The sequence below is a fragment of the Mixophyes fleayi genome, chromosome 3 (genome assembly GCF_038048845.1).
Source record: "Mixophyes fleayi isolate aMixFle1 chromosome 3, aMixFle1.hap1, whole genome shotgun sequence".
Classification (NCBI taxonomy): domain Eukaryota; kingdom Metazoa; phylum Chordata; class Amphibia; order Anura; family Limnodynastidae; genus Mixophyes; species Mixophyes fleayi.
The window spans coordinates 53558816-53581944 of NC_134404.1; the positions used below are offsets into that span (position 1 = coordinate 53558816).

Consider the following 23129-nt stretch of genomic DNA (forward strand, 5'->3'; position numbering starts at 1 on the left):
CGGGGAATGGAGGCGCCCTTAGCCCAGGGGCCTCCATTCCCTTAATCCGGGCCTGCCCGGGACATATGCATTTCTTTCAGTAACATACTGAAATAGATGACATTTTATTTTATTCATTGTTACTTTTGCATATTTGCATTTTTTCAAGGACCTCCATAGTGTTTTGAGAATTCCTTAATATTGTACAGGTAAGTAAATTTATTTGGCTTCATCAGAAATTATCCTACAGAAGGAAATACTGATAACCTGACCTGTTGGGATACTGAAGTTGAGCAAAACTAGTCTACTATAAAAATATAAAGGAACGCAGATGTGATGTTTATAACTATGATGCTGCATTAAGTGGTTTTCTACTTTTAGATTGCAAATTTCTCGGTTTGTACATGTCTTATTGCACCATTTACTGAACACATTGCTTTAGCTTTTTAGCCATGTATTGTTTTCACCAGGGGAAGCAGTTTACATGTGTTGCCCGCAACACACAGCTTCTCTCTGGACACAATTTTAAGTAAAAGTTATAGGAGAGCATGCAAGAGTAATATGAGATGGGGAACCCTTCTAGCAGATTGCCAGAAAACCACGGCCAATTTTTCCCGCTGTACTGAGATCTCGCAGCAGATGTAACAGGAGCCAAACAGGTAACTTATTCATGGAGGGTGCCACAGCTAAAGCTCATGTCAGTCAGTAGGTGAAGTCTCTTACCTGGATGTTATCAAACTTCAACCCTGGCATAGTCAGTTTCTCCTTGTCGATAAAGACAGGGTTATACTGCTGAGTGCTGACAGAGATGAGTAGGTTCTTTGTTTCTTCAGAAGGCAGCCAGGCATCATTTCTTCTATCCATCTCACTCATGTTTAGAGCTGTGGCAAATGGGTCATCACTTCCAGCAAACACGCTATGAATCTGCGAGAACGGCTTTGGAGACTGAGGTATTTCTAAAGAAGCTGGTGAACTACTTGAATCAAGGGACTTGTTCCCCACAAAAAAGCCAACAGCAGTAGGGTCCTGGGTGGTGCCAGTGTCCGGTGTTAGAGGTGCTGGGCTTCGTTCAGGAACAGCTGGAGCTGCGTTTGGATTACTGACAGAAATAAACATGGAAGAGGTGGTGAAGGAATCGAAAAAGTCTGATGCCGTAGAATTAACAACTCCGCTATCAGCGAAAAAGTTGCTTAAGCTTGGACTAGGCTGGACAACTTGTGTTTGAGTCTTTACAGAACTTCTCATTTCAGTTCCAAAACTGGGTGACTTGACCATTTGAGATTCAAAGCCATCGTGGATTAAAAATGACTGTTGTGTATTAGCCTGGCTAAAGATTGTACAAACTGGGATGGTCTCATCTATTTGAGACAATTTGCCACCTTGGGCAACTAGCTCTTCTTTGTGCTCACTTCCTGGCAGCTGTGCGTTTACAGTCACTGCTTCATTTTCCATGTTTAGTTGATTTTCATGTTGAGCAGACTCGCTGCACACAGTCAACATCTCTGAAGCAGAGTTATCCGGACTGGCCTCTAGTTCTGAATTATTCTCGCCATTTACACTTACATGATTCTCTTTTTCTGTTTCTTGTCCCAATCCCACAGTATCGCTACTTTCAATTTCATCCACAATGTCTTGTAGGCATCCAAGATCTCCAGCATCGTCTTCACTGATGTTGGGAGAGTCTGAGATAATTACACTTTCCATCATCTGCTCGTTCAGTTTATCTAGCAGGTTCCCAGAGTCTTCAGAGAGGGTGACATTTTCTTCAGATTCAAAGGTGTCAGCATCAAGGTCAATTGTTTCCTCGTGAAAAAGAATCTCTTCCTGCTCTTCTGAGCAACTGGTTGGAGGAAGCTCTGCAACTCCAGCAGAGTCAACTGCAGTTGTCTTATTAGGAGACATAAGACCATTTTCATGGCTGGTATCAGGGTTCTCCATTGCTCCTATGGAAATTAAAAAGAAGAAACACACAACGTGACATTTATGAAAAGTCAGAAAAAAAAATGTTTAAGAGCCGTAATTCACAAAGATTTTGTTTCCAAAGATTTTTTTGCCCGTTTATTTTCCTCTTCATCTAATTCACATAAACCTATAGAGAAATTTTTACAGTACTTGTAAAAATGCAAGATATACAGAAATGTCTGTCCAATTTCTTCTTTGTCAAAAATACAGTTTGAATAGAGGCAATTAAGATTTTATTCTTAACCGTTTATAAATAAGGCTAAAAAGACTTAATGAAAACATGAATAAGCATAGTGAGCCTTTAAAGCTCCTCCCTAATTACAGAATATTAATGAAGCATCAACAGCTGACACTTTGAAACCACCATTTACAGTTGATGTCTGCCTTGTAAATCAATACTTCACCCACTGGTTATTAAGGGCATAACAGGCAAATTATGTGACAGAATCCACCTACAGACAGACTTCTTCATCAATGTTAAGTAGGTATAATCTGCTCAGCATATGCAGTACAATAGAGAGACACTCAATGTGTAGGGGATAAGATATAGATGTTTAAACTCCTTTAGAGGACCTACATGTAAGTCTGCACCCCCACTGCAGGAGCTGTTATTTATAAGAACACTAAATACACTGCTGTTCCATTTAGAGCATAACACAAACATTGAATCGTAATGTCATCTATAGTGAGACTGTTTAGCCTGTAAAGAAAGAACAGCTTCAAGCTCCACCATGCCTAGTGACAACATTCATAGTAGTATATATGTACTTTACCTTCCATGTGTCTGTTTCACACAGTATATTGCCTTGTCATCTCCACAGTGAGAATGGTCATGCCTGACTGTCACTGTGTTTACTATGGCGGGTCACCTGCTTTAGAATCTGGCAAAAAAAAGTACTCAAATGCAGCCATGCCAACATTCTATTTGTAACAGCTGATAGAATGCTGGGACATGACACAATCATAATTGATTTCTGTGAGGTCACTATGCAGGTGGCCCTGTCTGGTAACCACAAAGTCTGCCACCATGACAGTCTCACAGCAAGAAAGAGACAGAAATGTGGGAGATAAAGTACATATTTTATTTCAACACCCCTGTCTCTCACACACTTAATAGTAAAATAGATGTAGTGGGTGAAGATACCATTTAAGTAAATGTTTCACCCACTCAGAATATAATACAAAGGGGCATGCTGTCACCAAAAGCAAAACATACTTGTGCCATGTACTGAAACAGAACCTCACCTACACCCAGACTGCTTTGCCTTGCTTGAGGCTTATCAGTATCGGGTACTGAAATATAATGAGGGGGTCGTTTTAAAGCTCCTCCTTAGTAGCTCACATTAAATGCATCTTGATTTAAAGGACAGCACCTTGGAGTGGAGACATCGTTTTGCACAGGATAGAAAGCAAATGCCTCCGGAAGGAGAAACACTGATGTTAGTTAGTTAGTTACATACATATATATATATATATATATATATATATATATATATATATATATATATATATATACATACACACACATTATGAAAACCGCAAAATAACCTGTCCTACTGAACGTTCCTCAGTGACAGCCTTTGCACTTACCCCTCTCTGCAACAGACATCCACAACCTGAGAAAACACCAGCACTCACCTGATCTCCCCTGACCACACTCAGCTACTGCCGGCAATCATTGCCCATGCGCATGAACCAGCCAAGCCCTGTGACAACACAGCGCATGCGTCATTCATTGATCACTGGCGACTATACGCATGCGCGAAAGAGAGGACGCGCATGCGTAGCCACAGCTCACCCGATTCACACAACTTTATTGATACAAATAGGAAAAATATGAAACAGGAAGAAGTGTTAGTACGGGAGCCAGAATGAGCCAAGAAACAAGTTAAAGCGTTTGCAAAGCAAAAAGGTGAAAGCTGAAGCGAGATGGAGGATGATGCTCCAGTTATCTACGGGCTGGAATTTCAGGTGTGTCTTCTACATAGCTGCTTGTCAGTGACACCATAGACAGTCACTGACTAAGGCATAACGTGTTTGTACATACTGCTATGTCAGTATCTAAGGTGCACAATGTACCTTAAAAATCATAAGAGCCACTATTGCAGACTAAGTTCCAGTTTTGAAGTGTATTGTTCCTCATATTGTCCATTTTGACTACCTGTTCTATAGTTCGTTTTTTATGTATGCTGGGTATAATGCACAGTATCTGTTTTCATATAAATCTCGGTTTGTTTGCTGAGCTTGGAGATAATGTATTATTTACCTGATCCTAATTTCCAGAAACAGTCCCAGGTTATACAAATGTGTTCCTGAATTTCAGTATTTATAATACTTTGGATCAGGACTGCAGTGTAGCAGGCACATCATCTCTTCCCAGCCATAAATTCAAATATAAAATACTGGACCAATACTAGTGGATGATGTGAGCAGGTTGGCCAGTTTGTGAGAGGGGATAGATCTCATTGAGCCAACCAATCAGTCATAGATTTGATTGGGCAAGGATTGTATGCCTACGGCCAATTTATTTATCCACTTTTCAGTCATTAGGGCAGACTACTCTTGCAAACAGGAAAGCATCCAGCACTGCAATATTACATATTAATTGGGCAGCATGGTGGCTACCTGGTTAGCACTTCTGCCTCACAGCACTGGGGTCATGAGTTCAATTCCCGCCCATGGCCTTATTTGTGCGGAGTTTGTATGTTCTCCCCGTATTTGCGTGGGTTTCCTCCCACACTCCAAAAAAATACTGGTAGGTTAATTGACTGCTATCAAATTAACCCTAGTTTCTCTCTGTCTCTGTCTCTGTGTGTGTGTGTGTGTGTGTGTGTGTGTGTGTGTGTTAGGAAATTTAGACTGTAAGCTCCAATGGGGCAGTGAATGAGTACAGTGCTGCGGAATTAGTGGCGCTATATAAATAAATAAATGATGATGATGATATTAGCATTGATGTGTAGCTCTAAGTTTAGAGGCTACTGGGGTGGCTAAAATTGGGAAATTAGGCTAATCTGCTATTTCTAAATAACTACATACAATCACCATTGGGGCAATTTTCACTACTAGCCCTAACACACACACTCAAAGGAATGTAGTAGTTAAGGTGATACATTCCCATTACCTGGGCTCCCTTAGATGCTTTCCTAGAGATAGCCTGTGTAACATTGTGACACAAGCATGCTGTGGGCATTCTGCCTCCGACGTATAAATACACAAGGCATGTTTCACTAATAATAGAAATAAATATAGTTATTTAAATGTGTTTTTTTTTTTTTCTTAAAATGTTCGTATCTGAAGGCTGATCCAGCCACATCCTTATGCCCTATTTTGCTACTGTCACAGGCCACCCTTATAATGACCATTATTTCATGAGCTCTGTTTTAATCTATGAATTCCTTGTCTTTTCTCAATCTCCTGATGGTTATCATCATCATTTATTTATATAGCGCCAACATGTTCCGTAGTGCTTTACAATTGAGATGTATGTTGGTGCAGCTTTGTTGATGGCCTTGTAGGTTAGTAAAAGTATTTTATATTGGATTCGGTATAAAACAGGCAACCAGTGTAGAGACATACAGAGTGATTCAAAAGAGGAATAGCGATTTGCAAGGAAAATCAATCTTGCCGCAGCGTGCAAAATAGATTTTAGGGGTTTGAGTCTGGTTTACGGAAGACCAGTAAGGACGGAATTGCAATAGTCAATGCGGGATATAAGTGCATGAATTAAGGTTTTTGCAGTGTCTTGCGTGAGATATGTGCGAATTTTGGAAATGTTTTTTAGATGCATGTAACATGATTTAGATATAGAGTCAATGTGGGGAACAAAGGATAGTTCTGAGTCAAGGATTACACCTAGGCAGCGAGCTTGTGGGGTGGGATTTATGGTCATGTTATCAACTGAGATAGAAATGTCAGGTAAGCTCTTGTTAGTGGATGGGAATATTATTAACTCTGTTTCAGAAAGATTAAGTTTGAGTTGGCGAGAGGACATCCAAAATGAAATGGCAGAAAGACAGTCAGTTACACGGGACAACACAGATGTCGAGAGATCAGGAGAGGATAGATAAATTTGGGTATCATCCGCATAGAGATGATACAGAAAGCCAAAGGAACTTATTAGATTTCCAAGAGAAGCGGTATAAATAGAGAACAGCAGAGTACCTAGCACTGAGCCTTGTGGTACTCCAACTGATAAAGGAAGCGGAGCAGAGGTGGCCCCAAACAAATTAACATTGAAAGATCGATTAGAAAGGTAAGATGAGAACCAGGATAGAACAGTGTCTTGAAGACCTAGGGATTGCAGCGCTTGTATGAGAAGAGAGTGGTCAACGGTGTCAAATGCAGCTGAGAGGTCCAGGAGAATTAGGAGAGAGTAATGGCGTTTAGCTTTAGCAGTGATCAGATCATTGACAACCTTAATCAACGCAGTCTCTGTGGAGTGTTGAGGGCGAAAGCCAGACTGAAGAGGATCCAACAGGTTGTTTGCGGAAAGGAAGCGTGTGAGGCGAGTGTAGGCAAGTCTCTCTAGAAGCTTTGAGGGGCAAGGGAGCTGAGAGATGGGACGGTAATTTGAGAGAGAGAGTTTGGGTCGGAATCTTGTTTTTTTTAGAATAGGAGTAATCACTGCATGCTTGTATAGTGATGGAAAGGTGCCAGTAGAGAGCGAGAGATTACAGATTTTAGTTAGAGGTGAAATGAGCACAGGAGACAGGGATCTACCAATTTGTAAGGGAATAGGATCAAGAGGACAGGAGGTAGAGTAGGAAGATAAGAAGAGTAGATCATAAACAGAAAACAGTTGTCTGACTGCTGTAATGAATTAAAGATCTGGAGACCCTAGCAGTCTGTAGTACTTCACACAGAAGAATAAAAGATCAGGTAGTAGAATCATACATAGCACTCACAAGATTCAATCTTAGTAATTGAGATTTTTCAATATTCCTGATCACTGAAAGGTTTCCAAACCCCAAGCACAGCCAAGGCAAGTCCTGGGCCTCTCAGTGCAGTATCAGCAGACAAAGTGATATAGAAAGAGATTCTTCCTATTCAGCAGAGAATTGTTCTATATATGCAGGTCTATGTTTAAGCTGCTGTACTCACCAAGAGAATTCAAAGTAAGCTGGATGCCAGAATGCAAAGTTGGAATAGTAATGCGTCTTTGCCAGTCTGAAGTCTTTGTATGCTGTTTTCCAAGTTTGAAGCAAAGCCCAGCAAACTGAGCCATTTCAGAGTAAATTCAATCACTGATAAAGAAACATGTAAAAGGAGGGTTTTCTTTAAACTTCAAATGTCCAATCAGGTCAGGAGAGAAGCACATCCTAATTTAATGAAACAGGTTGTGCAATAACTCATGCTCACCACGGCTGAAGAGGTAATGTCAATATACACACTCGGTGACTTTAACTCAAAAGAGTTAAATAGATAGTCTTAATATCTTAACACTTTCCCTATAGATGTTTCATGTGGAAGACTTATATAACCTCTCTCTCCTCAGACAATTGGATAGAGGTTAGTCTCTATGAATTAGGTTCATGGGGGGGTATTCAATTGTTAGCGAGTTTGGAAGTTTGAGCGTGCAAAGTCATTTTTTTGCTATTTTACCTTATTTTCGAGCGCGAAAACTTCTCACGCAATTCTAATCTTTTTTTTTTTTTTTTTTTTTTTTTTTACCGAAACAGTGTTATCGCGCTCCAAGCGTTTGTCAATGTTAAAGTATAGGCTGGCTGCGAACCCTTAGCGGAAAAAGCTATTCAATTGTTTTTTTTAACGCCGAGTGTGAAAAAGGCAAATATGCTGTTTTATCTCGCACCTCCATGGTCTACTCAAAGAAAATTTATTTTTATTAAGTTAAGAAAAATATACATTAAACTGAGAAAATAGGTGTAAAAGTAACCTAAAAAAAGAAAAGTACTAAAAAAAAGTGTATAATAATTAATAATTTTTGGAAATTTCCCCCTTTAGAAAAAACCATAGTGGTGCATGTATTTAAACTTTTTTATATATATATATTTTTTTTTTTTAAGGGGGGGGGGGGGGGCGGGGTGGTTGTGCCAAAAAAAAGTATCATGTTTTTTTATTTATTTTTTTAAAAGCAAAATCGTTTGCTCCCCACTCTGTTTAGTCTTCGCCCTAGTGCTGGCAGGCTATTGATGTGTGAAAAATTTGACGTAGGGTTCCCCCTAATTTAATTGAACCAGCACTAGGCAAACCAGCCGGGGTGATAGGCACTATAACAGGGGGGTGGGGGGGGGAAACGCAGTTTGGGTCCCACGGCCATAATGAACACCCACAGACTGTTCAGCGCTGGCCTGGTTTCCCTAGGGATTGTGGTCCGCTGAAAAATGTAAGCGGGCCACCCCACTAGGGACACCCAGGCCAGTGCCGATAGCACTAGGGCTCTTCCTACTACCCCTGGGCTGTGGGTAGTAGGGTAATAAATGGGGTTTTTGTATGAAAAAAAAACAAAAAAAAATTTTTTTTACTTGTGGAACTACATGTCCCAGCCAGCCATATTGTCCTAAATAGTGTGGGCATGCTGCTACTTGTCTAACTACAAGCACCAGCATACCCATAGCACCCAGGGCATGTTTGCACTTGTAGTAGAACCACAAGTGCCAACATGCTCTTACACCCACGGCTGGCTGTGATCTGTAGTTTCCACAAAGCAAAATGTTAAATAAAAGCACAACACCCTCATTCCAACCACAAATCTTTATTAAAAATAATAAAACCCCAAGAAATACACTAAACACCCTCATGTACACCATAGATTTTAATTAAAAAAATAAATAAAAAAAAACTCACCATGGACGAAATCCTCAGTTTTATGATGCTTTACTTACACACACTCATTTACGCAAAGTCCCAACAAATATTTTTACCTTCGAAGAAAGGTCCGGCTTGCCCACTGTCCCACAAATATTTGTACCTTACAAATGTCCATGCTTGGCCAGTGTTCAAATGTTTGTAAATTTCAAAAAATGTACCTCCTTGTAAAATCTTTAATTCTGCTGTCCAGGGGGGGGCCATTGTTGCTTGCAGTGCTGGGGCCCTTCTTCATTGCAGTGTGGGGGCCCATTCTCTTGTGCAGTGATGGGACCATTCTTGATTGCATTAATTTACTTTTATTTTTTTATAGTAAAATGAGTGCCTTAACCACTCCTCATTTCAAACTCGCTAGGGCCAATAATAGAGCGCGAGGGGGTGAATGCAAAAAAACAATTGAATTGAGGTTTTGTTTTTTTTTGTTTTTAAACGCACGCTCGAACAGGAAAAAAAACGAGCGTTTTTTTTTTTGTTTTTTTTTCGAGCGCGAAATTTTAACGCATCTCGCTAACAATTGAAAACCCCCCATGGTCTGTGGTTCAAATGTCATGCTAAGTCGGGAACCTTTCTTCACCTGATTTGGTTCCCTCACCATATTCAACTATACTGGAGGGGAATTTTGGAAGTATTCATTCCAGATGTAGTTTCCCCCTGATATAAACCACAAAGAGCAGGCTCCACTTTGATTTATCGAAGTTACATTTAGCACTATACATTTTAGGTTTATGTCAATTTCTGGATTTAAATATGTATGTGTGTGTGTGTGTATATATATATATATATATATATATATATATATATATATGTGTTAACCCGTGCATGATACTCATGCATTCTAGTCAAATCAAGCTACTTAAGGTTTTCCTGCTCTCGCATCTGGTCATTCTGACTCTCTCTTAACTGTCTCATTGCAATTCTATTTGCCTCTCTTTCCTGCTCTCGCATATCTTCTCTCTGACTCTGTCTTGATTTGCGCATTTGGGCAGTTTTCGCCCTTCGCCTCTCTTCTTAATTTGCGTATTTTTTTGACCTCCCCATTTAAATAAGAATAAAAAAAATAAAAATAAGCTAATGAATTTGTTTGCTATTGTTTGATAGTGAGGGCTATAGAAGTTGGATTGTGCTTTATATTTCGCGGACTTATTAGTACAGCGTGAGTAGTAATTTTTGCTGACTTGTTAGGAAAGCGTCAGTAGTAGTTTTTTGCGGACTTGTCAGTAGGGCGTGAGTAGTAATAGTAGGTGTTTGCCAAGTTGTTAGGAAGGCTGGTAGCACAGTAATGACATCCATGCATATGGTGCTTTCATCAGGTTTCTTCACTGTGTTAAGTATACTACGCATGTGTGTTCATGAGGTAAAATTACCTCACGAAAAAGAGTTTGAGCCCTCAACTCGTAAATTTAGCCTTTACTACCCCTCCCACGGGGGGAAGGGGGGATGATGGAAGTTAACTGACTTCACTATTATAATTTTTTTTGTCAAATAATGTCAGTATACCAAATTTCAGGTCAATTGGATGAGCCCTTTCTGAGAAAATAGTTTTTGCCACACACACTAACACACGCCGCTAGGCTTATATATATTAGACAAGTTAACCCGTGCATGATACTCATGCATTCTAGTCAAATCAAGCTACTTAAGGTGTTAAAAAGGTTCTTGTCATGCATTTGGGCCATAGCCCAGGCCTCCTCAGGGGAAGAGCGTTACTTCCCGACGTAAGCGCCCTTTTTTAACGTGGTTTTGTCCACATGTCACCACCTCATCATTCTTCTCCATCACCTCATCCTTCATTTTCATCGCCACATCTATCCAGATGTCTATCCAGACACAGGGATCTCTCTCAGTGGTCCTGAGTATCGCACTCCTCTCACTCTGTCACCCCCGGCAACCACCAACCACTCCCCACTGTCACTCCCGGCAACCACCAACCACTCCCGGCAACCACCAACCACTCCCAACTGTCACTTCTCCTTCAAGAAATATATATATATTTTTTTTTAAATCTTTATAAACATTTTTAACAATTAACAAATTAAATTAAAAAATTAAAAACATCTTATTATACCAAATTTCAGCCCTTTCTGAATTTTTTTCCCACACACACTAAGAATTTAGTAGGTCAGTGTATAACTCCGCCCAGCAGGTGGCGCTGCAGCTTGGTTTTATTTTTTACACACACACAGACAGACTAACACACGCCACTAAGCATTTATATTTATTAGATTATTCTATCATTATACTTTTGTTATCCAATCTGCTGACATTCTTTTACTAATATTTTTACACATCAGTAAGGGAAGTCTTGATACTTTATAACCTTGTAGTGGTATGCATATATAATGTTAGCTTCAGTACTATTAATTTACCTATTTTTACCTTGCTTGCATTGGTACACATTTAATAAAATAAAAAATAAAATTAACTGACTTTTTAAAGTTCAATTGGTGCCCTTGCTGAAACCAAGGGATCCAACCAGTCCATAGCTATTAAACAAATATGATCTACTCTCAGGCACCATACCCAATCTGGACAAAAAAGCATTGCAAGGTGGAAATGTAGATCACCTCAAATGACCTCTCTTTACTAAATGAACTGAACTTGACTTTTTTGAACATCCATTGAGAAAACCAACTATTATGAGATGATTTTCATAGTCATGTTGCCCTTTTTGTGTAGCCAATCTGAGGATTGTATCCCTATCCTGATAGTGAAGAAATTTGGCTATGAATTTATGTGGAGCTACTTCAGGTGGTGAACTCTGATACGATGCAATGTGCTCTTTCCACCACAAAGTGCATGAATGTCTTTGGACCCAGTACACTGATCAGCCATTTCTCAAGGATGTCTCCTGGGTTGCTTCCCTTTGACTGTTCTTGTAGAAGCCCAAACATTACATTATTGTACCTTAGTCATTCTTTAATGTAAAACATTTTTTCTTGCACACCGCAATTTGGGTTGTCAAATAAGCAATATCCTCTTTCATACATGCAGTCTTCCACTCTATCTCATCTTCTGCTAAACATGGCATATCAGTGTCAGAACAGTAGAGGGCAACAAGCAATTTGCTCAGACCTCCCAGCAACTTAAATGCACAAAGCTGTCAAGAGTCAGACTAGCTATACTTAATATTTAGTGAAGGCCTCCTGAAGTAGAGGTGGTATACGTATAGTCCAAGGAGACTCTGCTGGTTCTTAGGTATATAAAGAGGGATTGCACAGACGTGATAATATAGCACCATAGCTTGCCTTCTGCTTTCAGGTGCAGTGTCACCCTCTATACACATTGATTGATGCCCCCACCGTATATAGAATAATTGCTGTAGTTGCCACATTTTTACGTTCCGCATATATAGCAGTAGCATTAGTAGTGCTCACTATCACAACCCCCCCTGGAGATGTTTGGGCACTTATAGAAAATAGAAACAGCAGATCAAGTGTCAATATATATTTCCCTCCAAGTTGCTTTATTTCTTGGTGTGACAGGATGGACCTCCTATACCACCCTGTCTGTTGTGTTTTGCTGGGGACCGGCTGGCCTTGCCTTGCCACCGTCCCCTTTCTTTCTCCCAAATGCGCTCTCTAACCGCAGTAGGAGGGTCTTTTGCTGCTGCCACCACTACGCTCCTTAGTGGCACCTAGAACCACATCCTTCATGGTAGCCCCCGCTTCTACAGTACCCCCTCGCTTGTACACCTAGGCTGGTAGACCTGACCTCTTGTCTTCAGGTCTGGGTTGCTGTGTATGGGTCCCCCTGTCCTATCACACTGGCCAGAGCTGCAGGGTAGCTGGCAGAGCGTTGGTAGTAGATGCTGGATCCCAACCTCAGAACAGCTGGAGAGCGGATTAGATTGGGTCTAATCTGTAGGTCACAGGAATTACAGCAGGTAAGTAGGCGTCAAAGCAGGCTCTTGAAGCAGTGATGTTTATTAGCTGAAGTGTCCTAATAAGGTTAGTTAAACACACTAGTTTAAGGAACTAGTGATCTCCAGAAGTGCAGATGGTATAATGATACTACATGGTCAAACAGACCTCCTTTTTTATATAGATTCTGACACAATTCCTGGCAGGGGGTAAACCAGCCCCCTGATTCGACCAGGCACCGAAGCGTCTGATATCGCATCAGATGATTTAAAATCAGGATGTGATATTTTTCTAGATGTGGAGTTAACGCAATATAGCTGCAAATTTAACTTAAAATTCACAGCAATCTGTGATATACTACATTACGTATATCCTGAGTCCACATTATTGAGACAGGTTGCTGTGTCTCTACCAAGACGTGACAACAGGTAATAACCTCCTACTGGGCCTTCAGGCTAAAGCAGGTTTTTGTCACGTCTGCCATGAAAAAACTTAGTTAGCATTTCCTGCTATCAGCAAAACAGACTTCCTTTAACCTGGCATAATATATTAGAAATCAATACATTTCCTATACCAAAATACACACAATATACCAAAGAATCAGTACGTTTGCAATGAAATACAGCGGTGCCCTGCAGTTTTCAACAATGGAGCCTCTTAATGGTGGCTGAAGTGACTTTTTCGCTGATGAATCCAAAGATGTGCTCGATGGAAATGAAGAGATAAGCTTGATTGATGTTTCTTGTATTATCTCATCGTAACACATGAAAGAGAAGAGATAGGAACCATCATGCTGCATGTATCAAAAATGTAGTTGAATACACCCAAGAAATGGCAGAACACCCTTCTCTCATGTGGAACAATCACTCCCTCCGTGCTCCACCCTTCAGGAAATGCACTTACAAGAAGACTTATGATAGTAGGTGTGTAGTGTCCTATATGCTCCTCTTTACTTTAGTAACGTCCAACAGGTGAACTTCAGTTTTTGCCCATAGGAGAGAACAGAATGTACGGATAGTGCATTACCTCTTATTTCAAAAAGGGATATTTATTTCAACACACACAATAAAAACAGATAAAAAACATTCCTTATTGCAACTCATTCCAAATGGACTCTTACCCCCAGTATGTTGGTTGTAAAACACATACAGATGTACATAGATCGCCGGCAACACACAGTACATCAGAACCGGGAACAGATTGGGCAGAGAAGCTTTTTCCCACCAACGTGTTTTGATTGTAAAAATCATTGTCAAGCAATTCCTACATATAAGGGCTAAAACATTATTCTGTTCCCCGGCTGTCCTGTGCTCTGCCTCAACACTTTGTGACTGGTTCCTCCTGACCGATTACTTCAGACCAGGACAGGCAGGCAGTCGCCAGCAGAGAGGTGCTGTGGCAGCTATATACAACATTCAGGAGAAAGTGGTCCAAGGTGCCAGTGAAGGAGGCTGGTGATGGCAGCAACTAGTCTCTATAACAAGTGTGCAGTCAGTGAGTGTCTGGTTGCAGAGTAACACCGACAGGAGTGGTCATTAACTGCAGGTTGCAGATGGTAAAAGGGAGACCCAAGACTCTGAGAAATTCAATTGGCGGCGATGTGGTGCAGAGACATTGCGCCTCATACGGCAAATACGGTTGAATTCTCCACTCATTATCCCTTGCACCTCTATAGGGTACGGGTAAAATGAGTGAATATTTCTGTCAAATCTCCCCCGTGAAGTGTCTTCGGATGTTCCGGAGACACTTCACAGCTAATTGAATTCCCTCCCAAAAAAGCAAAACCACAGATAAACTGATGAGAGACAGATTAACAGAGTAAACCCATCCTGTTGCAAAGAGCAATCATACTGGAGTGTATTTGTTAATCTAAAATATATCTACAATGTTCCTGCATCCCGAATCCTCCTAAACTGCTGTTTTGTCTTACGTGTATAGAATCTGCCACAATGGCAGAAAATAATATTTACCAATGTAGTCTTAAAATTTATAAACTTATATAGTGCGTAAACCGTTAAATAAGAGTGTTATTTATTTTGATGGTACAGGGGCATATAGTATAAACCCAGGGGAAGCTACACCTCTATCATACTCATCTAAATCTACTCCTTTTTCTTCATTTCCTTTGAAGCTGAATTCACTCCTAAATGAAGTTGCCCCAGTTTTGAGCTTCCGAAAGAGGGTCAAGGGTTAAGAACTACACCTTTTGGTAGCAAGAGGATTAGACTGTAACATATTGAACTTTTACTCTGGCAGATTTTGTGACATCAAACAGAAGAAAATTTTAAGCACGTGGTAAGGGTGTAGTACGCTTTAACGACACTGACTAATCTGACAGGGAGTAGAATGACGCTGATATCCGAACACCAATACCCTGACATGGAACAAACATCGAGTTAGCATTACACAGATGCACTGATTTGACCACCGGATATGTTACTGACTTGTAAATTGAAGAGACAGCCGGGTCCTTGCATTGGCGCTTTGAGGAGTCTCGTTTTTAATTGACATCATTTACAACAGTCAGCAACAGATCCAGTCGTGAAATGAGTGCATCTGTGTAATGGTAAGTCGATTTTTGTTTAATATGAGTGCTCAAATTTCCCACGTCGTTGTAGTTACTGTCGGGGTAGTCTGTATCATGAAACTGATTACCACCGCATAGTAAAACTGTCTTTCATCTTTTGTTTCTCCTTTTAGATAGACACACATTGCAAATATTCACTATCTGTCATACTAGCCCCTCTTTATGCTTGGCGCCAAGCTCTTTGAATTTTGAGAAGATGATTTTTTCACCCTGCTTGACAAAGTCATCCTCCATAGAATGATTCCATTTTAGCCTCAGCAATTGTCTATAAGGTATGCTTTCTTTTGTGGGATTGTAAGTGTAAAATGGAATTAGTAGTTGGTTTTCTACAACCAAGTGTACACCTTTTAGTTGTTCTATACTTCAGTATTATAGATCTATCAATCTGATAATTTGATCTTACCCATCACTGTGGTAAACTTCAGGTTAACATTGTAGGTATTTAAATACCTCACAAACACTTCAAACTGCAGCTTCTACCCGATTACACTATCAACGCATTGTTGATAAAACGTGACTACAGTTTCAGGTGTGGCACACACTGGTTCTCTGCATTGAACATTTTCTCTTCCTCTCATTTTACCTAAACACAAATGTGCATATGTTGGCACACATAACAGGCCAATGAGTTTGCGCACACTTAATGGTACCAAGACTTGCTAGATTAATTGGTTCATTAGCTTTCTGACCATAATGCTCAACAGCTCTTCATCCATCAGTACGACTGACATTACTATAAACCTGCAATTTTAATACTTCCAAGTTTAAATGTATAATTCCAAGGGAAGTCTTCTGATTCCTTTAGTACATAGGCATAGGGAGAATCTTGGATAGAAGAGGGAAGGGTGGTCTTAATTTAACATCCAGATGTTGAGCCGTTCAGTGGCTCTATACTGGAGATGACTAGTCTTACCTGTGTTTTTAAAGATGCTCATGTGAACTTTCGGCAAAGTGTCCCACATTACTGGAAACATTTTGAATCCACCATACCTTTTACCACATCTTGTCTTAGTAAGTTTCAAAACTTTGTTTTGATTATTTGCTATAAGATCTTTACCAGTGTTTTGTCAGTTAATTATCTCACAGCCTAGATAATGTTTAGTGTGTAATGTTTTCCCTCTTTTATCAGCTCTCTCTATAACCAGATCTCTTTAACCCGGCAACCAATTTCTATATCGATCGTTTCAGGATTAGGGTAAACAATTACCTTAACCTCTTTCGTATTATACTTGCCTAATTACCCACTAACATTCTCTGATTGTACATATTCCTCGTCTGTGTGCTTTTATACAGATTCATTTTACAAATTCTTTTAAAGATATAATTTTTAAACATTGTTAAATTAAATTCACAAGCTAAACTTTACTCAAGATTGTGTTAAATTCGTCTAGTTGCTATTCAATGAAAATTGTCCACTTAGAATTGTGTGGTTCCAACGTACAATGTGATTTAATAGCAAGAAGCAAAGTGTAACAAATTAATAAAATAAGTACAGCCGATACATACGCAGGTGCTCGGGATCCAGCATACAGTCATTCAATCAATCCTGAAGTCTGCGGTCAAGAAGACTGTATTATAGTTCCAGAGCCTAGTGTATTTACAGTTGGTGTTACATTGAAAACAGTAGAGATGACTTAGCATATTTCCATTGGTTCAGGCTTCAGGACAGTCCAGTATAATGCAAGACATAGGTTAGTTCAAACGATGCCCTCCAAGGGTGGGGGTCAACTCTCCAACAGCTGCATACGTATCTTTCTGCCGAAAAACTGGTTCAAACTGGTCTATTTACATTACACACACAATACCATTCTGATCATTAATTCCCTATCATCCATAACTAACATACGCAAGGTGTGATCTCTTAGCCGATAGAACCGGATGTCTGATGATAAATAGGGGATTAGAATGATACTAAACATGATATTTCCTGTATCCTGAACCTTAGATCTCACTAAAGTGTATTTAACATTATTCTATTTAACTATTAACTCTATTACATTTGATTATAAAGGACTGTGTGTTGGAACTATTTTAAGGTGAACTATTTAGAAGTGAATGTGAATGTGTATGTGTGTAGAAGTGTTCGCATGTGTTTTGGTTAAATACGCCCTTCCACGCCATAGTGTGCTATTCGTATATTTTCAGACAAAGACAACCAAATTGATGGATATTAATTTGAAACAACTTCATCCAATTATTTGACTTCGACAATTGTTACACAGTTTTTAGAAAGCTCTGTCTAAAAATTCAATAGTCAGTTCATATTCTTGTTTGATCTTTCCAGATGTATGCCTGCTTGTTGTATCCATTTCATTGTTGCCATTTCTTGTTTCTCCTCCCTCTTCCACTTGTAGTTATTTTAAGTTTCCTTGTCTCTTCCATCTCTGGAGACTCCCAGATTTGTATGTGTTTTTGTTTTTGGATGATATCCCTCATCCTGCCTTATTACATTATCTCATCTCGCTCTGACAATTATGATACTCCCTTGCCACTTTCAATATCTGCAAAGTACCTGTTCAATCATTATGGGTATAGTCACCATCCATTTATTTTTTTGATCTCCCTGATAAATAAGGAAACATTTTGCACTTTTGTCTTTTTTTTGCTTCTCTCTGCATTTAAAATCCATTTGTTTGCAACCGCATTCACACAAACTCTTCCATATGCTAAAGTGAGATTTTTCTTAATCCGTTTTATAGAATCCCACCATGCTTGATTCCTATCCCATGGATGTAGATTTAATCACTATAATATGACGCATGTTTATAAAACCTGATGCCCCTTTGTGCTATTACTACCTCTCTGTAAGATTTTTCAGAACTTCCAAATCTCTCTTTTTCACACTTATAGAACTTAAGGTTTTTTGTTTTTTTTTGCATGTGTTCCAGGTCACAAGTGAAATAATTATACCACCTATCTATTAAAATGTGTCAGTCGGTAATGAAAAGACCTGTGCTCCAGCAAGGCGATAGAGAAAACATGCACTGTTCGTGCTCCCTGAGGATTGGGTTTGAGAATCCTTGCACTAATGTGTTCCTTGATTGCCATACCTTCAAATAGATATATGGTATTATGATGCCCTGCAATTAATTGATTCCATTTAGGTTCCACAGGTTCTTTGAATGGATTCTTCTCTGGTTAAATCCATAGGGGCCTATTTATCAAGCCCTAAAATGGCTTTTTCTTCATGGATTAGGCATTTTTAAGTAAACTAACCATTCAACAAAAGGTATCAAAGATATCTCCTGCATTAGGCAAGTTACCACATAATACTGCATTCCCCATAATACTCAATGGTGATTGTGGTTTGGGCAAATGTATGAAGCTCTGGAAAGCTTAACTTTTCGGAACTTGACCCCCATGACTATTGCCCTGCAATCCTATGGGGAGAGCATTGCGGTAGGAAATCCTCTGATCCCTCTCCGTAGCCTTCCTGCTGTCCCCTGGTTTTTAAAATTACCTATGCGCATATACCTAGGACGTGCATGCACAGTAATTACTCCAGGTCAGAAACTGGAGTAACTTTAACATGAATGGTACAAACATCAATGATGTTGATGAAATTTGCCGCTTTGATGGGTACGGATCATGGTGATTTGTAAATCTGTCATACCAAAGTATAAAACAACGAACATTTATACAATCCGTTTTGGAAATTGGTTGCAAATTCTGTCTTGATAGCTGCCAGCCCACACACAAATTAAATTGTATCTTATAATCAATTACGAAGTTGCAACTGGTCCACTAGGTTTAATAAACAACAATGAATGTTCTTCTTGTTTATAAATTGTAGCAATGTGCCTTTTTTATTTTGTTTTTTAAAGAATGTTTAATGCATTTCTACATTTAAAGCACATTTGTTAGATATAATTGCTTAAGTTAAGGGGCAGGACTATACAGTACCAATAATATCCATTCTGCAGTAGACACCTATGATAGCCACACTCAGGCCTTTAAAATAGCATTGTAGTGTATAAAAAAACATGACAGGAGTGGTTACCACGGCTGAACTACCTTTTTCTTCCCCGGTGTGTGTTCCTAATTGTCCTTTCTGTATCTCTTATATTTTGTCTTTTTCTAATGCTGTGAATCTTATGAGGATATCATATTAGGTCCTCTTATTCAAAATAGTACAATGCATGTAATAGGGGGTGACGTGTTTGCATGGGTTTCCTCCCGCACTCTTAAAATATACTAGTACGTTAATTGGCCGCTATCAAATTGACCCTAGTCACTGTGTGTGTGTGTGTGTGTGTGTGTGTGTGTAGGTTAGGGAATTTGGATTGTAAGCTCCAATGGGGCAGGGAATGACGTGAGTCCTCTGTACAACGCTCCAGAATTAGTGGCGCTATATAAATTGATGATGTTGATTGCTTCCATCATTACTATACCTCACATTCTTACTTACTCTGGGTCTTTTAGGGTGCAGTCTGTTCAATTTTTTTGAGTTCAACAGAAGTCTTGACCATTGAGGTCACAGAGTTCGCCCCATTGATCTCTATTGACTCAAATGCATGTTAACCACTCCACGTTAAACACGTTCCTGTTTAACTTGAAGGGAGGGAATTCCGTTCTCCCCAGAGTAACGCTGCGCTAAACCTATTACTATTAATACAGTAATTTTAACCCTGCTTTCTGCTCCCAAAGCCGCGTGCAAAAAGCTGGCGATGAAATTGCCGTTAATACAGTAATTTCAATTACACACACTATTACCGTAATATCTCTAATAGTGCGCAGGACTCGTTACTTTCGGCAGTAATGCGGCCAATTGAATTCCCCCCCGAAGTGTCTCTGGGGTTTGTACTTCCGTTATTTAAACACCAGTGGGCACCCAAACTAAAGATTACAAATTTGCACATCTTTCCTTGGTGACTGCCTAGTATTGTTTTATACATGTTCTTTGTCTTTAAAGCAGAGGCTGCTTTCATCCTTTTACGTGTCACATTGCCACATCACTCTCCTGGTGCTCTAAGAGTACTAATTAACTCCAGATTATGAGACATGCTTGTTAGGAGTCTCAGTATATCAAAATACAAAGCTCAGAATGTGGACCAGCTGCTTTCTAAGCAATTATTTTCCCTGGCTTCATGTAGGGAAAGCTAAATTATTTCAGGTGGTTTATTAGCATCTTCATTTTTACCTATGAGATTAATTCTATAATACCTAGGGTGTAATTTTATCGGTCCCATAACTAAGCCTGTAATAAAATACTCTGATACACAACATTATTTGAACGTGGCATCGGAGTAGAGCTGTAAAGAAGCCAGACAGTTCTATGCATTTGTGTCTTGGATGCTTGGTTTTTTTAGATACACAATATCATTGTTTTCAATATCTTGTTTACTGACTGTTCCCATTTGACCTGCTTCTTTGGGAATAACTTTTGGATGGGTTTCTTGTTTAGTAAAGTATAACTTCTGACAAAAGTTTTGGATGATGAAATGTCTGAAACAGTCCCCCTAATCACTGCCTTCATCTCCTCAATATGCCATTTTCTGTCACAACACTTGGGATTTGGATGTTGCGGTAGCTTTGCTATATTTTTAATTTCAATGACTGTTCTGTGGCTGTAAAGGTTATGTTTAATTACCCTGGGCTATATATTGTGTTATTGATTCTTATTCAGGTCGCAACTACTTGTAATTTACCGCTCAGGTTACTTACTAGAGTCAGCGATCATTCCTATTCTTGGTCATATGATTATATCTAAAAAGGGTTTTGCTTTACTTTGGGGTCTTATAGCTGAGCTCCCAATAATACTTTTTACAGAACTAATGTATGTTAGCCAATCACTTGGATATCTGAGTTAGGTCTCGATGCCACCAAGGGGCAGAATGGTGTATGCATTTGCTCATATATAGCAATTGCAGTTGCCATAGTAGAATGCACTGGTACCATTCTTCCTTATGGTGGCAACAAGACATACTCAGAACCCACCAAACAGTGAATAATGCTGATATCAATGAAACCCTCCACTCCATGTGCATAGTCTCACAATTGCCGCTGAATCCTTAACTTTCTGAGTTGCCGGGTAATATTAAAGTTTGCACTGAAGATGGAACTTGATTGTACAGGTGCCAATACAGATGTAAACAGGAGCTACTTTCAGTCCTCTCTCCCTGCACATGATATTTAACCTGGCATGCAGGTTTTGTGAGAAGACTCATTATTACTTAATGTAGCATTTGGTGGAGTGGTCATCAAGGCAAAAATATTATATGATAAAAATTTAAATATTTGATGTATACAGAATGACAAAAGAAACACCATGTACATCAGATGCAAGTGACCGTTCAAACACATCAGTAGAGTTCCACATGCGCTCAGAGCTAATATGACAACACATAGGACTATATACTGGCATGTAAGGCTGTATGGAAGTATAATGTTTAATGTGACACGAAACCAATCTAGTTTGGTATGACCATGTGTTCAGAATATGGAGACATATGCATTATATTTTCCTTTGGTTCTGCACCTCATGACTTAAATAGTACTCACCCTATCCTATCCTCGGGGACACAGCAGTGGAAATCATCCCTCCTCTGGTTTATCTGTCCCCTGCTGCATCTAATAACGGCAACCTGAGTCGATACTGAGTGTGAACGGGCCCCCCTTCAGAAACCCGGGTTGGATGACCTGGGAATTGAACTTGGGTCTTTTGCAGAGTTATTCCTGTGTCTGACTCGGATAGATTCTAGTCTAAGCGGTCCGACCTGGGTCTCACCGAACACTATTGGAAATTAGAAAAAAAAAAAATCGCAAGAGGAGCCAATCAAAGCTCCAAATGTGATGTTGCTCAGTGTGAACCCAGTCGACCCGGTAACTTACTGGGATGGGAGGCTCTGTCACCCTGCAATATCCCGGGTTCATATACGTGGGATATTGCCGGGGCAACAATGCGAACGCAGAATTATTTAAAAGTAAAGTGTATGGAGTTAAATTAAGTTCAAGCTCGGCCAATAATCCAGCCAGTCTACAAGCAAAAACCAAAAAATTAAATTCCCCAATCCTAGTGACAGTTTGAAACTCATAATTTGAACTATGCGAGCTGGCAGGCATGAGACATAAGTATGGTTGTACTATGGCAAGTGTAGTCAGCTTAGGTATCAATTAGTTCATTGATTTAAACCTTGCAAATTATTATTGTTTCTTATGATGACTTACCTAGATGATTGATTTTACTAAGATGTAAGACATGCAAACAGAGGTAGAAATTTGCATTCCTAGTTTTGATATCCGTTTAATTTAGCAAATGATCGAAAACAGGAAAGGAACTAGAGGGTAGTAAAGGCAATTTATTGCACAATGTTTGATCAGTGAATGATTGTGTGTTAGAGACAGCCATCCTTTATGATGAGCACTAACAGTATGTTACAACACTTCCATGGTAGTCACTTGATGCCACATCCATCTCACCACTGGGCCTCTTACCTAAGTGAGTGTCTCAAGGACCCCCAACACATGTGAATGAGCCCCTCTAGTTCATCATTAGATTGAACCAAACGAATGAAGGTTTCTCTATAAGTGAGTACAATTTGTAGTTGCATTATTTTAAAAAGTTGGATGTATAGGCTTTGTTTCACCTAGAGGTGTATTTGGTACCACAGTCAGTGTGACGGTAGCCTCACATTGATAATATGTGCTGTTGGAGAACCTGCTTCCACTAACTCTGTGGCTTCCTGCTTACCTCCATTTAATTCATCACATACAGCCCTGTACTAACTAATATAATCACATGAGTGGACCGCCCCTACAAGGATCAACACCGTCATCACTGATTAGTGTCTGGTTTTTTTTTTTGTTTGTTTTTTTTGTTTTGTTTGTGAATTATGTTGTTCTGATTAGCTACATATTGATTGTTTTTATTCCCGCCCATTTAGAATTCTGCTATGAATAGTTGTGTTTTTCTGTCA

General features: G+C 39.6%; 2 protein-coding genes across 4 annotated transcripts in view; one reads left to right on the forward strand and one right to left on the reverse strand.

The window, feature by feature from the left end:
* TRAPPC12 (trafficking protein particle complex subunit 12) overlaps positions 1-3650 on the reverse strand; it is a 75602-nt gene extending 71952 nt beyond the window's left edge. Inside the window, exons 1-2 of one of the 2 annotated variants that reach the window (XM_075201499.1) lie at positions 3580-3650; positions 703-1922 (exon numbers count right to left, since the gene is read on the reverse strand). In XM_075201499.1, coding sequence (XP_075057600.1) covers positions 703-1917 — 1215 coding nt within the window. In that variant the 5' untranslated portion in view covers positions 1918-1922; positions 3580-3650. Of the gene's footprint in view, positions 1-702; positions 1923-3531 lie in introns of both variants that reach the window. The other variant, XM_075201498.1, reaches the window with a different exon arrangement.
* Positions 3651-3765: 115 nt separating this feature from the next.
* EIPR1 (EARP complex and GARP complex interacting protein 1) overlaps positions 3766-23129 on the forward strand; it is a 181404-nt gene continuing 162040 nt past the window's right edge. The window contains exon 1 of one of the 2 annotated variants that reach the window (XM_075201500.1): positions 3766-3912. In XM_075201500.1, the coding sequence (XP_075057601.1) occupies positions 3871-3912 (42 nt within the window). In that variant the 5' untranslated portion in view covers positions 3766-3870. The remainder of the gene's footprint in view (positions 3913-23129) is intronic. The other variant, XM_075201502.1, reaches the window with a different exon arrangement.